Below are 17110 nucleotides of genomic sequence, written 5' to 3'. Positions count from 1 at the left end.
GGTTAAGCTGTCATTAGTATGCAGGCTGTATGTTTGTGGTTCTTTCTTCCAAGCATTTGAAACCACAGATTCTTACAATGTAGTACTTGAGTGAAATTATTTAACCATCAAGTTCAGTAGGAGGAGGCATTTCAAGACTTGGTTCATGCCAAAATGTGCTGATGACTGGTCTAACAAATACCAGAAGTGTGTGTCAGATACATTGTTGAACTTGCGATGGAGATATCTGAGCTTCAGAAATGAGTTTGTGCTGTCACTAATTGTCTGTAAGAGGGAAATCAAGAAGCTTAAAACAAATGTACACATGGTAGAACACATTAGCTTTTTTCATTTTCGTAAGTTTAACAGTAAGTTTTATTTGCAGTAAAAGTACAGTAAAATAGAGATAATATCAGTGACCTTATCCCTCCATCCTCAGCCCATTTCCATTTTTGTAAATAGGGTCAAGGTGTCACATCAACAGTGACAGTCGTATAGAGCCAAGGTTTATACCGCTGGATCACCAATAATTAAGTTTTACATACTTTAGCTTGCACAAAATTTTGTTATGATACGAGAACATGCTTATTAAATCCAGTAAAATCAGAGTGATAACTGTACGACACAGTACACATAATGCCATTGATTATTAATGAACATTTTGGGTTTATATAACTTTAGGAATGAGTTTTTGTGGAACTGGAACATCTTGTTAGATTTCAGAAATTTTGTAGGCGCCATAAGTACAAAACCTCACTTATTTACTAAAATTGTTTTTTGAATGCACCACATCTTATAGGGTGATGATTGGAAGCAGTGATATTCTTTGATAAACATTTGCTGAGTTGATAATGTAGCTAACTAGCAAAACCATAAATGAACACACTTCTTAAAGATTTTACCTTAACACACTGATTTACGCATTAAATATTAAAAGTGAAAGCACTGAATGTGAAGCTGTATCCTATATTGTTTGCTGTAGTTTAATGCTGATAACATCCCTTAACTTGCTGTTAGACATTAAGTTTCTGTGCCTTTTAGTAGTATTACTCATGATATGTTAACTCCAGACATTTTCACAATACAAAGACGGAGAGAATTTATAAAGCAATAAAATGGGGCTTCCTACAAGAAAATTGCATCCCATTCCCATTACTTTTCTAGCAAAAAGTCGGAGTTTGTCAGCTTATGAACATTATGAAATAGAGGATGCCTTAAAACGTGATATTCCAAAACTTTGGAATGAGCTTCCACTTTATATTCGGCAGTCTTCTTCAGTGGCAGTTTTTAAATCAAAGCTTAAGACTTATTTTTATGATTTGGCTTTTAGTAGTGTAGGATGATTAGTTATGTTTGAATGTTATTATTGTCCATTTTTTGTAAAGTACTTTGGTGGCATTTTTTGTCTGTAAAGTGCTATATAAATAAAATTTGACTTGACTTGTGATATTCACATTTCATAAATTGTTTCTGTGCGCCCTTCTAGCATCAGTCAACTGCTATAACAGTTTTAGACCTTTGGTTATTCTCTGTAATTTCAAGATGTAGTTCAGCAAGCCTCAATGTAATGGTTGCAGTAAACTAAGTTAATACAAAATTGCATTTGATTGGAAATGCCTTGCTTTATTTGAGTGCTTGATATGATTTGATTTGTTAACCATGCAGGTGAACTAGTCCATGTATCCCTTTTAGTTGTGACCTCAGCCATAAGATAAGAAATGGGTAGTTGAATAATACAGTGTTGCAACACAGCTTTATAAAATTTACACAGAATGAGATAGGTCTTCACAAATATTTGAATACTACAATGTAAAAATAAAAGGTGTTGACAAGTTGTACAGTGGAGAGTAAAATTAATAGTAATTGTGATAGAGATAGATTGGATGGTGGTTAAAATGTGTAGTAAGAGCAGTTGGAGGAAGTAGAAAGTGTTAATTGAGGAAGGTTGAGCAGCAGATGGTTTCAGAATGTGGAAAAGTTGAATATTATATTCTGTTCTTTTAAACAGTTCATAGGAGGAGAAATGAAAGAAGTTATTGTAAAAGATGCATGTAGTAGTTGGCATTCACTTGTCTGTAATCCCAGAAAAAGTTTAAAGGCGAGAGATTGTTTAGTCTTTACTTTACTATGCAGGTATGAAATTTTGCTCATCTTTGATGTTTTCTGGTGGGTGATTCCATTTAGCAGGAATAACTTTCCTGAAGCTTTTCTCACCTATTGCCTTCACAAAATGGATCCTTTGTGGGGTTGAGCATTCATTAACATTACTTCTCAAGTAATACTTAAAGTTTGTAATGCTTAATTTTTGTTTAAGAATTGAACGGTGTCTGATATGTAGAATTTTGGAGGTTAGGGAAGAGTGAAGGACGGTTGTAACTTGTAGGCATTTGGCTTATTGAAGGTGAATGCACTTATTCTTAGCATTGGGTACTCGGGTGAAGAATATACATATTTAATTGATGGTGGTTTGAATTAGATAAGCGTTTGACCACAGCTGAGAGCTGTGATGGGGTGGTACATTCAAGTTTAGATACAAGTGTATTGCTTATTTGATTATTGGGGAAGGTATGACTGGGTAGGTACCCATTTTAATCAGAAGCCCAGGAAGAAAAGCTCCAAAGTATTACAAAAACACTTTAACAGTAATACTTTTATAATCTTCAAAAATAATACAAGAACATATATGGTTTAAATAATTATATCAAATTGGACACTATGCAAAAATATTTGTTAGGAATAGCTACAACAAGTTTTTATTTAGAGAACTTTTAGCCCGTATGTAGAGAAATTAAATATATGCGAGTATAATACAAACAGGAATTGTAATATGAAGTAAGAAAAACAGGGTTATGACATATTTAGAAGGAGAGACGGGAGAAAAATTGAAGTAAGGAAGTGAGTTTAGTAGGGAAAATGAAGAGGTGTAAGGTATGAATAGGTGCTTGTCCATATTTAGGGATATAGTTTATCCTGGGGTTGAGTAAAAATAGAGACAGATTTTGACAAGGAATTGTTGTAGAAGGCTTTTAAAGGACTGGGGAGAAGGTAGTGAACTCATGGGTACAGGGAATGAGTTATTTACCAGCAACATGGTATGAGTACAGACCATGTCCAGCAGGTTTGATAGGTTTGTGGACAGAGGATTTTTTGGTCATTGGCTCATAACTGATTGGGAATATAGTTGTGTCGAATGGTATTTAGTGCTGGACAAGCAAATGGATGCTGTATAATTTTATATGTGGTAAGAAGCTTTATATATGTTAGTTGATGGGGTGGTTCTAACCAGTTTAGGCTTTTTAGTGTTTAACAGTGTTGGGCTCTGAAAAGGTGATTAGCTGCAAATTTAGCCAGTTTATTATAGCATTGTTCAGGTTTTGAATTTTGTGATGCCTGTAGGTTAGATGGGAGACTCAAAGTAGTGAGGGAATTTTTGTTAAATTGTTCAGAAAGTTTTTACATTAGTGAGAAAGTTGTTGACTTTGTCAAGCATCCTTAGTTTTTGATGAGTTTTTTTAATGCAGTTTTTTACATGCAAGTCAAATTTAAGATCATCATCCACTAGCTCTTGTAATTTGCCATGAGAAATGAATTCAGCGGTTGCTTTATTAAGAGAGATGATTTTAAACTTTATTTTTTCATGAGAGAGGGATTTTGGGAGAAAAGTATATATATATATATTTTTTTTTTTGGGGGGGGGTTAAGCATGTTTTCTGAGTTATAAAACCATGGTTCAGTGGTTGGTAAAGCTTCCTGAGCAATTTTTTTGAGATGTGCCAGATTGATGTGTATGCGAATGTGGATATCCTTGCAGCGGATATCCTAGAATCAGAAGTGTGATGGTTGAATACTGAATGGCCGACTTTTAGTTGTATTGTTATTTTATCATTCATTAGTTGAACATGCTGTTTGGCCAAGGGGAGAATAGGATCAAAATGTAGTCATTTATATTTTGGAAATTTTTAATTTGTGTTCCCTTTTAGATTACAGGGGAAAATGTAGTCAGTAGGTTCTATTGGTTATTGGATCACATTAACTTTTCCTGTTGGTTGTGGTGTAGTTTGATCTCCATACTACAGTTGTGGTGACCAAATTGCAGCTTCTTGTCTGTGGGGAAACTGTTAGCAAGGCTGCCACTCTGAAATTGTTTACTGCTATTACAAAATGACTGTACATTGTGTGGAGTAAAATATTTTTTTACTGTTTAAACTCATTGTATTATAGTCTGGAAGGAATGTTTGGTTTTATGACCTGATTTGACTTGCTTTATTCTGTTTGTGAGACTCATCTTGCTAACTGGAGGTACTAGTAATGTTTGGGGGGGGGGGTGCAGCCCATTCTGTACATGCCTTATAGCAAAATGGCTTTAATATAAGAAGAAAAAATGAATTAATTTAAAGGACTACGGATTTAATGTTTTTTCTGTTATTTTCATCAGAACGACCACATGCCATACTCACTGTGCCTGTATATGAAACAATTTTATTAATGCTTGCTGTGTTGATAGATATTACAAAGTTCTGATGTCCTTCAAGGATGCTTCAGTAGTCATCACATATGGGTTGTCCTGCCTCAGGCAGCCCTTCGGTCGGCCGGATTCCAAAGTCTGGGTCCGGCGTCGGCTGATGTTGCTCTTTCCCCGACGTCACAACGCCTGGGGTATAAAAGCGTCAGCCGGCGCCATCTTCCTCAGTCTTTCTTGCCGCGTGGTGCCCGAAGCAGAAGCAGTTCGCAGGTGCCGATAGGCGAGCTCCTGTATTTCAGCTACCAAGACTTCAAAAGCTAAGTACCCGTTGGGGACTCTTTCTTGCCTCAGCCGATGTCAGATAAAGTTAATAATTGTTTAACTTGTGGGAAACAAATACCTCATAAGGATTTCCACTCTTACTGCCTTCCTTGCCTAGGCCCAGACCACGACGTCTCGGCCTGTTCAGCCTGTGCTTCCTTCAACCAATGAACACTTAGACGTCGGTCGGAGTTTGCAGAGGAGTTTTTTGGGGCTAGTTTTGCTTATAAAATGCCGTCGGTGACCCTGACTTCACATTTAGTTCAAAAACGGAAAGACAAGGACCGACACACGCGGTCCGTGGTTTTGGCTGAAACCACGGCAAGGCCTACCGCGAGTGTCTCGGTTTCGGTTGAAACAGAGTCCTTAGCTCCTCTGATTACCGAAACCGCACAACCGACGACCTCGGCACCGGAGGCCCCTGCCGAGTCGGTTGTTGTATTACCTGCTGAAACTGGTGTCCTGGAATCTTCCGACACTATCCCTTTAGATAAATCTACTCCAGCACGTGGTGCAGCCAGGCCTCCTGCATCCATGTCCATTAATGCTTTCTCTAGGGCTAAAGCTGCTAAACTCACAAAAGCTTTGCCTCCCAAGGTTACTCCTCAGGGAACTTCTACTGGTGCTCAGATCCTAACCTTAGCAGAGGATCTTATCTCTTTAATTAGGGGCTCACAACCCCACCCGGACAGAGGCTCACATCCACCTCCAGATAAAAGGCCCAGGGTTGAGCCCTCTGATCCCCACTCCTCTGATGAGTCTTCTGTTGGCTCTGCCCTCTCGGACCACCAGGAGGAGGCTTTTTCGGCCTACGAGGATTCTGATGCTCAAGAATCCATTCCCTCGGCCTCCCCTCCTGAAGAGTTTTCCTTTGGGGAGACACTGCATGCTATGAGAGAGCATTTCCAATGGCAGGGTCAGGATTTTTCAGACTCCAGGAAAAGATTAAGGACCTTTTTACATTTGCCTCAGCATAGGCCTTTAGCTATACCTCCTGTGTTAAATGTTATTGATGATGTGTACTCTGACTCTAGCACAGCTCCTGATTCTCTCCCTCCAGCTCCTGCCAAACCTGATAGGTACTATAGGGTCCCGGACTCTCACCTTCACCTGTACAAGGGCCACTCTGCTGATCCTGAAACTATTTCTCAGGGCCCCAAAGGGGTTGCAGCTACCACTGCTAGAAATCCTCTACCCACTGAGAGGGAGTCCAGAGCTTTAGAGAGATGGGGTAAAAAAGTGTATACTTCTGCAACCCTTTCTATGAGGGCATTAAATTGTCAGTTTCATATGATACAGTACCAAGAGTATTTGTTAGATGAATTACATAAGAAACTGTCTTCCTCTGAACCCCTTGATCGCAAATCCCTTCAGGATCTGGTACATAACTCCCAGCAGGTTAGTAATCACTTTCTGCAGTGTGGTTATGATGCATTGGAAGCTTCATGTAGGTCAGCTATGACAGGTGCAATCATACGTAGGCATGCTTGGCTGAAGGAACAATCTCTGCCAGACCATGTTAAAGCTAAACTTCTGGATGCTCCTCTGGAAAAACAGAAATTATTTAGTTCCACGGCTCAAGAGGTCTTAAAGAAATTTGAAGAAAAGGCAAAATCTGTGCAAACAGTCAAGGACTTTCTGCAAGTCCAACCACCAAGATTCAGCAGAAATTGGCCTACCAAGAATTGGTCCTTTCCAGATTCGGAAAGATTTCAGAGAGGCAGAAACAGACGTGCCAGAGGTAGAGGGCAAACTAGAGGCTCCAACAGAGGCCGTCAATGGCAGCCTCCAAACCAGAGAAGTAGTTCAGGATCAACAACTACTACACAAGGACAGACTCAGTGACTTTGCTTTGACTCCGCCGACCAGGGCTCAATTAGAAGCACCTTTGGGTGGAAAGCTTTCTTTATTCTCAGACAATTGGCACAGCATTACAAGGGACAAATGGACACTGCAAATTATAGACAAAGGATACAGGTTCCATTTTCACACATTGCCAAAAAGAAAAGGCATGCCAGACCTGCCACCAAATCAAAGGGCAGAGGCCTTGAAACAAATCTCCAGCTTAATACAAATGAAGGCTATAGAAAAGGTTCCTTCCTCAGAACAAGGCCAAGGATTTTATTCCAGACTATTCCTTGTTCCAAGAAAAGAAAATCAATGGAGGCCTATTCTCGACTTGTCCGCACTGAATACTTATCTCATTGTGCCAAAATTCAAAATGCTGACTCTACAGCAACTCTTCCCATGCTGGGCAAGGGGTCTTGGCTGGTGACTCTAGACCTCAAGGAGGCATACCCGCATGTCCCTATCAGACAAAGTTGCAGAAGATACCTCAGATTTCTTACAGGGTCAGAGCATTATCAATTCTCAGCATTGCCCTTTGGCTTATCCACTGCGCCCAGAGTATTCACGAAATGCCTGGCATCAGTAATAGCACACTGCAGACTCCAGGGGATTCAAATCTACCCATATCTGGACGACTGCCTTATACAAGCGGACAACCAACAAACTCTGATAAAGGACTTAAATTATGCCATCAGTCTTCTGCAGGCCTTGGGATACACAGTCAACATGCACAAATCAAGTCTTGTTCCATCCCAAAGAATAACCTTTCTGGGTGCGGATCTAGATAGAACCACCCAAATGGCTTATCTCACAGAAGAAAAACAAAGTCAACTACCAGATTACTTCAAGAATCTGACAAGACAAACTCAGCTGACTGCAAGGAAAATCCTGCAGGCCCTGGGTTACATGGCATCCTGTATTCTTCTGATTCCACAAGCAAGGCTACATATGAGAAAGCTACAGTGGTACCTAAGGAGTTTATGGACTCGGCACAGTCACAGCTTGGAAACTCTAATCCCACTCATTCCATGCCTTCACAAGGAATTTCTGTGGTGGGCTCAGGCCAGCCAGTCCAACAGAGGGCTGCCCTTCACAAAGCCAAAAACCTCCCAAACTATTACAACAGACGCTTCAGACCTAGGTTGGGGAGCACACATGGAGGGCAGAGGTATCCAAGGACAGTGGTCATGAAAGGAGCTACGCATGCACATAAATCAAAAAAAAATGCTAGCAGTGATACAAGCAATCGAGGCCTTCAAACTCTTTCTGCATCAAGGCCATCTACTAATAAGGACAGACAACACCACAGTTATGTGGTACATAAACAAGCAAGGAGGTACCCATTCTTACCCTCTGTGCAGACTGGCAATGAATCTATGGGATCTTTCCCTGAAACTCAATATACAACTACAAGCTCAGTTTGTGCCAGGAAAGGACAATACACTGGCGGACAGCTTAAGCAGAAATATCATGGATGCACACGAATGGATGCTGCACCCAGACATTTTCCAACAGATAACACAATCTTGGGGGAGCCCGGACATAGATCTATTTGCTTCCCCCCACAATCATCAACTGAAGAAATTCTGCTCAAGGACATACCACCCACAAGCCTGGAAAGTGGACGCCCTCTCTTTCAGCTGGAGAAATCTGAACGTGTATGCATTTCCTCCTCTTCCATTGATGTCCAAGGTGTTACTGAAGATCAGGTCAGAGCAGCCAAAAGTGATCCTGATAGCTCCGGACTGGCCAAGACAGCACTGGTACCCACTGCTAAGGAGCATGTCAAGTACGAAGCCATGGCCCCTACCTCTATGGCCACTTCTACTGACACAGCACAGATACAAAACTCTCCACTCCAACCTGAAAACATTGCAACTAGCAGCGTGGAGAATACCTTGATTCCTCCTCAGGATAAGCTATCCCAGAGAGTAAAGAATATTATTCTGGAAGCTCGCCGCCCTTCCACAAGGAAGACATACTCAGCAAAATGGAAAAGATTTCTCATCTGAAACACCACAAAGGGCCTAGATGCAACAATGATGAACATGGTACATATGGAATATTTGGCATAAATGTTCCACAATGGACTGTCTTACTCTTCTATTAAGATCCATGCTTCAGCAATTTCAGCAGAGTACAATACTGATCCCCCTGTCTTCTCTCATCCTCTCCTAAGACAATTTCTAAGAGGGATCAAAAACTTCAAACCTCCTAGGAAACCACCTGTACCTGCTTGGGACCTTAACTACGTGTTGGAAAAACTAACACTACCTCCATTTGAACCAGCAGCATCTGCAGATCTACAGTACCTCTCATGGAAGACTTCTTTCCTTCTGGCAATAACCTCAGCAAGAAGAGTTTCGGAATTGCAGGCCCTGATGTCACTTCAGCCATTTATTATTTTCCATCAGGATAGAGTTTCATTAAGAACAAATCCTACTTTTATGCCAAAGGTGGTATCCAGGATTTCATTGAATCAAGCCATTCACTTGCCTACCTTCTTCCCAAATCCACAGAACAAAGGGGAGAAACTGCTGCACACCTTGGACATTCACAGACAGTTGCGCTACTACTTGGACAGAACTAAAGGTTTCAGAAAAACTGACCAGCTGCTGGTAGCATATGCTGCTGGTTCTCAAGGAAGAGCAATTTCCAAACAGACAATTTCAAAATGGATAGGAAATTGCATCCGCTTTTGTTACTCATTTCATGGAAAGACTGTACCAACCAACATTAGACCTCATTCTACGAGAGCCACTGCCACCTCCACAGCATTCTTAAGAGGGTGGCTACAAAAGACATTTTAGAAGCTGCCACATGGAGCTCCGTGCATACATTTGCCAAGCATTACAATTTACCTTTATATTCCAGATCCAGAGCAGGCTTTGCTACGGCTGTCCTGCAGGGTATCTTAGCTACACCATCCTTTTCCTAGTACCTCCACCCCCAGATTGGCTATGGTATTCTACCCATATGTGATGACTACAGATGCATCCTTGAAGGACATAGTACAGTTTTGTACCTACCATAAATGTAGATGTCCGATAGGTATGCATCTGTAGTCAGGTTTACCCTCCCTCCTTCCCCTCTGTGGTACTCCTAGGGTGCTTACCTCTCTATTAGCTAGCTGGGGGATCTATTATGGTGTATTTGTTTTATATATATATATATATATATATATATATATATATATATATATATATATATATTGTTGCAAATGTTTGGACTTTTTATTGCATTTTTCCAAATTTAGCCTTCATAGAGGGCACCTGGCATCTGGGGCAAGAAAAACTGAGGAAGATGGCGCCGGCTGACGCTTTTATACCCCAGGCGTTGTGACGTCGGGGAAAGAGCGACATCAGCCGACGCCGGACCCAGACTTTGGAATCCGGCCGACCGAAGGGCTGCATGAGGCAGGACAACCCATATGTGATGACTACAGATGCATACCTATCGGACATCTACATTTATGGTAGGTACAAAACTGTACTTTCTATAGTCTAGTTTAATATTCCTAAGAATCGAGGCTCGTATATTAGAATGTCTTGTAGTTATAGCGTAATGTAGGGAAACATGATATGATTCGTTAGATTTCAGCTACTCCCTCACTCCCGTTCTTACTGTGATGCCATTGAGCATGTGACATTTTCCCTTTCCTTCCATGTGTAAATGCCATAATACAAGCAGAACACTTCAGGTTTGCTGTGAGCAAATGGTGGGAAACAGTAGCAAACCATACATGTCTGTCTTCTGAAAGAAAAATAAAGTTTTACTTTTGCAGCTGAGATGAGTAAGTAGTGTAACACATAAGTAGTAAGCCTCAAAAATGCCTGAGAATAAAATAATTACTTTTTGAGTTTCAGTTAGTAGGGAGCAGTTTGTTTTAGTGAGAGACTACACAATGAAAGTCTGCTGTTCTGTTACCTTTCGTTGAGAGTTCTGTTAATACAATTGAGATTGCGTCATCACAGAATGAAGCAGTCCGAGAGAGTTCATCTTGCTTCCCTTTTCTCTGTGAGCATGTGCTGTTGGACTTGTTATATACATGTAGCAAGCGGCATGGGGGTACTGTTGTCCATGTAGAGAGGAGCTTCTATATGGGAAGGTTTTTTTTCTGTGGTGTTGAGTGCAGTTGAATGAGAGAGTAATGCCCTCAGGGCAGAGTGTGGAGGAATGTTTTGGAGACAATGGGGAGTTAAAAGGATGATGGCTGGTTGTCGGTGAGTTGCCTTCATCGAGACTGACATCATAGAAATGGACTAAACATAACAAAAACAAGATAAATGTGGAGGCCAGTAAAGTTATTGGATAATAAACTACTTTTTGTTTTCTTTTATTTTCAGAATTAAGACTCTTCATGCTCAGATTATTGAAAAGGATGCTATGATCAAAGTTCTTCAGCAACGATCACGGAAGGATCACAGCAAAACAGATCAGTCTTCTATAAGGCCATCTAAGTCTCTAATGTCAATCGTCAATGCTGGCTCAGGCCTCCTACCTCATTCTGCAACACCAAGTAGCACTCCCATAATGGAAGAAAGGAGAGAGGACAAGAGCTGGAAAGGAAGCTTAGGTAAAATGAGCTTATGATTAAGTTTTGGTTCACTATGTGTGATATATTTAAGAGGACTAGAGGTCACACTAAATGCCTGTGATATTTTTTTTGTTTTATGTTGTAATCTAGTAACTGCCCTGCTGATACAGGTAAATGAGATTCTGTGTTCACTACTTGTGCTCCAGGTGCAGGAGTTGGAGTGTTAAGTCACCAGGTCCCTATGCCTATTTTTCCCGCATTCATATTTACTTTGCTTTGGTATTTGCTGTTGTTGTTGTACTTAGGAAGTGTACTCGTTCATCTTGTTTCTGAATTGTGGCTTTTGTTTCATGTATTCTTATTCTTTCTCTCCCTTTTTTGCTTTCTTCTTCTTTATGTAAATTTAGTTTAGTAGGTTAGCAAAAGCTGGTCTGCCCTTTTGTTATATAGAAAGTACTGTATTGTAATAGTTGATGTTAAGTTGTCTATCTCGCCTTCATTCTTGCTGGATGGGTTCGGAGCCGACCTCGGCTCCGACTCGGCCACTCTAAAGCTCGAGAGTTGGTTCCACCGGCTCGAGGCTCCCCTTATATCCCACAATGCTAGGCGAGAGTTACCTCAGATCTCGTTTGCCGCTACAGCTTCGAGGTTGGTTTTCTACCGGTTCCTGGTAAGTTTTAGCTTTTTCTCTAAAAAAGTTACTCTTGTTTCCCCTTTTTTAGTTTAATTATTCCTAAATTAGTGTAGTTCATTAAACTCTATCCCCGAACATTTTTTCTTCCCGTTTATTGTCAAAAGAACCTTTAGTTCTTCCCTTGGGCCTTAGGCCTTCCCTTCCCTAGGGAGTGTTTGTGTAGTGTACTACTACTTATTTTAAATATATTTTTACTATAATTGTGTTTTTTGACAGGGTATAACTGGTGTGTTTGAGTGTGTGTTTGTGTTCACCAGTTAGGCTATGTCTAAAGAAGCAAAGGTCTCCGGATTCAAGAAGTGTGATGCGTGCTGTCAGAAAATGTCTCTGACAGACGCTCACACTTCTTGTGTCTATTGTCTGGGGCCTTTGCACCTGCAGGACTCCTGTGCTGTTTGCCATGGCTTCAGCCCCAGGGTCCTGCAGGAAAGAAAAAAACAAGCTCATTTTGAGAGGCTTGTTGAAGCCTGAGGATTCCCTGTCTGTCTCAACAGGGAAGCCCTCCAAGGCATCGAGGTCTTCGGCTCCGGCTTCTGAGCCGAGACCTCAGGTTGTTCAACCTTTGCCTTTATCGGCTCCGGCTGGAGCCGATAAGACTCAGTCCACAGTTTCTGTGGCTCCTCGGCTCCGGCCGAGCCGAGGTTATCGAGGTACCCGTGTCGGCTCCGACAAGACCTTCGAGCCGACAACCAGAAAGAGGTCTAGGTCACCTTCTCTTGGCTCCGTTCATTCGGCTCCAGGTTCTCCCCTGCTGTCTGAACGGGGCCAAAGGTCTCATTCCTCTAGGTCATCGAGGTTGTCCGATCATGACCTTCAGAGGGTGGTGAGTCGACTACTCAAGTCTGAGGCACTGGCCCAGATGCTTCAGAGCCCGACTCATCAGTCGGTGCCTGTCCCGGTCCATCAACTCCTTCCTCCTTGACTCTCTTGAGCTCGGAGCCGGGTCGTGCCGGAACCGAGACTGTGGTCACCTCGGAGCCGAGACAATTGTCTTCGGCTCCGTCGTCGGCTCCGTTTTCTTCCATGGAGGAATCTCGGCGCCGGACTTCCCTCGTCGGCTCCGAGGGGGTGAGTGGCATCGGACCCTTGTCCGACCCCCCTCTCCCTCTCGGTGCTTGGCGCTGGTGAGTTCGGCTCCGACATCGCCTCGGAGCCATCACTGTCGGTGCCGAGGGGGTCTTTAGCTCCTCGGAGCGGGGACCTCTGGCTCTGCCTGACAGGGGTGCTTCGAGGTCATGCGGAGTGTGTTAGAGCCTGGCTCTACTCCACAGTCGGCTCCGTCAGCCCCTCCCTCTATACTGCCTCAGGGTAAGTCGACTCACTCCCTCATCCCGGACCGCAGAGAGCCAACTCCTCAGGAGCCCCTGTGGGATTTCATCCTCTTCCGAGGCCTCTCCTGATTTGGCAGAAGAGCCCCTCGGAAGAGGAAGTCCCAGAGGAAGCACATTGACTCACCTGAGTCTATCACGTCCGACACAGATCTGGATGATTCTGAGGGTTCCCCCCGTTCCCCTTCTGAAGATGTCTCTTTTGCAGACATTCTGGAGATCCTTAAACAGAGGGGAAATTGGCCAGCCCTCAACCCTTCGGAGGACGAATCTGTGTATCTTGAGGCGTTTGGCTCTCGTCCTTCCACCTCCTGGGTGTCCCCCCCCCTTCGACCCCCTCATGCAGGTGGTTGCTAAGAAGGCATGGACGGCTCCTGATTCAGTGGACCCCACTCCCAGGAGACCCTCCAAATTCATCACAGCTCCAGCAGACAAGGAATTTTTATCAAAAGGAGTCTCTGTGGATGCTATGGTGGTAGCTGCCGCCACAAAGAAGGAACTGGCTGATCCTTAGTGCCTGTCCATCCACCTAACAAGGAATCTAGGTCCATGCATAGGTGCGGAAGCGGATGTTCTCCTCAGCGACATTTACTATGCGTTCGCTGAATTACCTGTGCCATTTCACTCGTCTTCAAAGGGACTTGATCAAAGAAGCGAGTGAAATGCTTAAGGACCCTTCAGCTGCGGGTTTCAAGAGAAAATGAACACGCAGCTGGCTATCCTTAATTCGATTTCCAACTCCGCCATGGGGCTCCTCTCTTATGCGGCCGATGGAGCGAGCAGAGCGGCAGGAACAGGGGTAGCCTTACGTAGGCACGCCTGGATGCGGCTATGCAATTTTCGGAACCTTTCAAGACGTCTTTCACAAATTCCCTTTTGATGGATCATCCCTTTTGGTCCACAAGTGAAAGAAACCCTGACTAGGTGCGAGACAGATGGCAAGACCCTTTCTGCCGTCGGAGTCCGTTTTCCACTCCTTCTAGGCCTTACCCCAAAGGCCAGAAGGGGAAAGATGTGGTTCCGTAAACAATCTCAAGGGACTTCGCCTGACGCACAGAGTCGGTTCCCGCCAGAGGCAGAGGGGAACAACAATGGTAGACGCCGCCCTAGAGGCAGAGGGGTCCGCAGAACCAGGGCAATCGAGAAACGTCTTCCGATAAGCCCTTTCAGCATCCCTGAGGTGTTGCCCGACTGCCCATCTTCGGAGGCAGTCGGGGAAGATTGTCACTGTACCCAGAAGCCTGGCTATCCTTGACACAAGACAAATGGGTACAGTCCATCATTTCGAAGGTTATTCTATTCCCTTTCTTCGCTTTCCAAGTCAGTCAAAAAATCCCTTCCAGATGTTCCACCGCTCAAAGGGATATAGCAGCTTTGGAAATTTCAAAACTGCTTACAAAAGAGCTATTCAGCCAGTGCCAGCAGACCAACTAGGATCCGGAATCTACTCAAGGTTCTTTTAGTTCCAAAGAAAACAGGGGACTGGAGACCAATTTTGGATCTCAGTATCTTGAACAGATCGGTCAAGAAAACAAGATTTCGGATGGTCACGCTGCAATCCATTCTTCCCCTATTGGGAAAAGGAAACTGGATGTGCTCTATAGACCTTCAGGGCGTACTATCACATAAAAATGAACAGGCGCTCCAGAAGATTCCTCCGCTTCAGGCTGGGAACCAGCCATTTTCAATTCAGGGCCCTGCCCTTTGGTCTCACCACTGCCCCGGTGTTTACCAAATGCATGGCAGTGGTAGCTTCTCACCTGAGACGACAAGGATTCCAGGTGTTTCCATATTTGGACGACTGGCTCCTTACAGCTCCCACCAAGCATCTCCTTCTGATGGCCAGGGATTACACTTTTCGCGTCTGTCAAAAACTGGGTATCTCAATAAATTGCGAAAAGTCTGTTTTGTCGCCTTGCCGTACTATTACCTACATAGGCGCAAATTTAGATACTGTAAACATGTCTGCAACACTAACGAACCAAAGGATATCAGACATTCAAAAGTTGGTGTCACTTCTTCTCAACAACAACAGAGCCAAAGCCAGGTTAGTTCTAAAGGTGTTGGGAATCATGGCAGCGGCCATACCTCTCCTCCCATTGGCCAGATACCACATGCGGATCCTTCAGTGGATGCTATTTTCTCAATGGTCATACCAGGAACTTCCAATGTCTCACACCATTATGATCACGCAAGCGTGCAAAAAGCATCTCATGTGGTGGATGTCTTCCCCCCAGCTCCTGTTGGGGAGACCATTTGTTCCACCTCCTCCGGTTGCTACTCTGACAACGGATGCCTCCCTGATCGGGTGGGGGGGGCATTATCAGGGCAGGACAGTCCAGGGCACATGGCAACCAAACGAATGCCACTTGCACATAAATGTTCTGGAGATGAGAGCAGTGCTTTTAGCGTTGCAAGCCCTTCAAGACTCTCTTCCCTTGGGAGCGATTGCAATTCAGACAGACAATATGTCTGTAGTGTGGTACATCAACAAACAAGGCGGAACCAGATCATACCGCCTGTGTCGAGAAGCACTCAGACTGTGGCAATGGGCGATTTCTTCTCAGCGTTTTCTGATAGCAACGCACATCCCGGAAGTCCAATCACATTGCGGACAAGTTGAGCAGAGCTATTCTCATGCCTCACGAGTGGTCTCTGAAAGACTCTGTAGTGAGAGAGATTTCTCAAGTGGGGTCAGCCTTGCTGCGATCTTTTTGCTACTCCCCAAAACAGCAAGTGCAGAGAGTACTTCACTCTGTTCCCTTTACCAGGCCAACCCAGCAGGACGCTAGTCCAAGTTTGGCCCGGGGACTTCTGTATGCATTTCCTCCTTTCCCACTGATCTCTCAAGTAATACAGAAAGCTATCGCTCAGAAGGCCTCATTGATCCTCATTGCTCCTTACTGGCCTCGACAAGTGTGGTTCCCCTTTCTACATCGATTTCTTTTGGAGCGACCGTGGAATCTGGACCTAGTTCCAGATCTTTTGATCCATCAGTCGGGTCAGTTTCATCGCTCCCTCCTCTCTCTGAACCTCACTGCTTGGTTCCTCCACTTCCAACCGTAGCCAGGCTTCCTCAATTATCTCACTCTGTTAGAGATATTTTGATAGCTTCCCATAAATCTTCCACTCGAAAGATTTATTTGAGTAAGTGGAAACGCTTCTCATATTGGGCACAAGGAAAGGACATAGATCCTTTCACCGCTTCCATCCAACTAGTCCTTGATTTTCTAGCTGAACTCTTCCATGCAGGTTCATCTCCATCTACTCTTAAGGTTCAATTGGCAGCTATTTCTAATTTCCATGTGGGTATTTCTGAATCTGCCCTAATGTCCCACAAACTCTGCAAAGCCTTTTTGAAAGGAGTTTTTCTTCTCAGACCTCCTGTAAGAAATCCTCCTTCTCCTTGGGACCTAAATTTAGTTCTTGCTTCTTTGATTCTTTCCCCTTTCGAACCTGCAGCTTCATGTTCCTTAAAGTTATTATCATGGAAAACTCTCTTTCTGGTGGCTATCACATCAGCTAGAAGAATTTCAGAACTTCAAGCACTCAGTTGTCGTTCTCCTTACCTTGTGTTTCATAAGGACAGAGTTTCCTTACGAACTAACCCGTCCTTTTTGCCTAAGGTGGTTTCAACATCAAATCTAAACCAATGCATTGACCTTCCTGTCTTTTTCCTGGAGTATTCAAATAGGTCTGAACAAAAATTACACTACCTGGATGTTCATCGTCAATTAAGGTACTACTTGGACAGGACGAAACTATTCAGAAAATCTGATCAGCTGTTTGTCTCCTATGCGGAAAGCAGAAAGGGACTTCCAGTTTCAAAGGTATCTTTATCCAGATGGCTAACATCTCTGATTACCCTTATTTATGAGATTAGACACCAAAAACTGCCTAATAAACCTAAAGCCCATTCCACCAGAGCTTTGGCTACTTCT

The 17110-nt window shown here is 43.5% G+C and overlaps 1 protein-coding gene across 2 annotated transcripts in view; it reads left to right on the top strand.

Annotated features, from left to right (window-relative positions):
• AMOT (angiomotin) overlaps positions 1-17110 on the top strand; it is a 1515905-nt gene that overhangs the window by 1330116 nt on the left and 168679 nt on the right. For both annotated transcript variants that reach the window (XM_044053958.1, XM_044053957.1), the window contains one exon: positions 10957-11186. In XM_044053958.1, the coding sequence (XP_043909893.1) occupies positions 10957-11186 (230 nt within the window). The remainder of the gene's footprint in view (positions 1-10956; positions 11187-17110) is intronic.

Source organism: Protopterus annectens, chromosome 13.part0 (assembly GCF_019279795.1).
Source record: "Protopterus annectens isolate FY-2018-M chromosome 13.part0, PAN1.0, whole genome shotgun sequence".
In the NCBI taxonomy this organism is placed as follows: Eukaryota; Metazoa; Chordata; order Ceratodontiformes; family Protopteridae; genus Protopterus; species Protopterus annectens.
The sequence above is the reverse complement of the archived record's forward strand: the minus strand, read 5'-3'. Positions and strand labels throughout refer to the sequence as shown.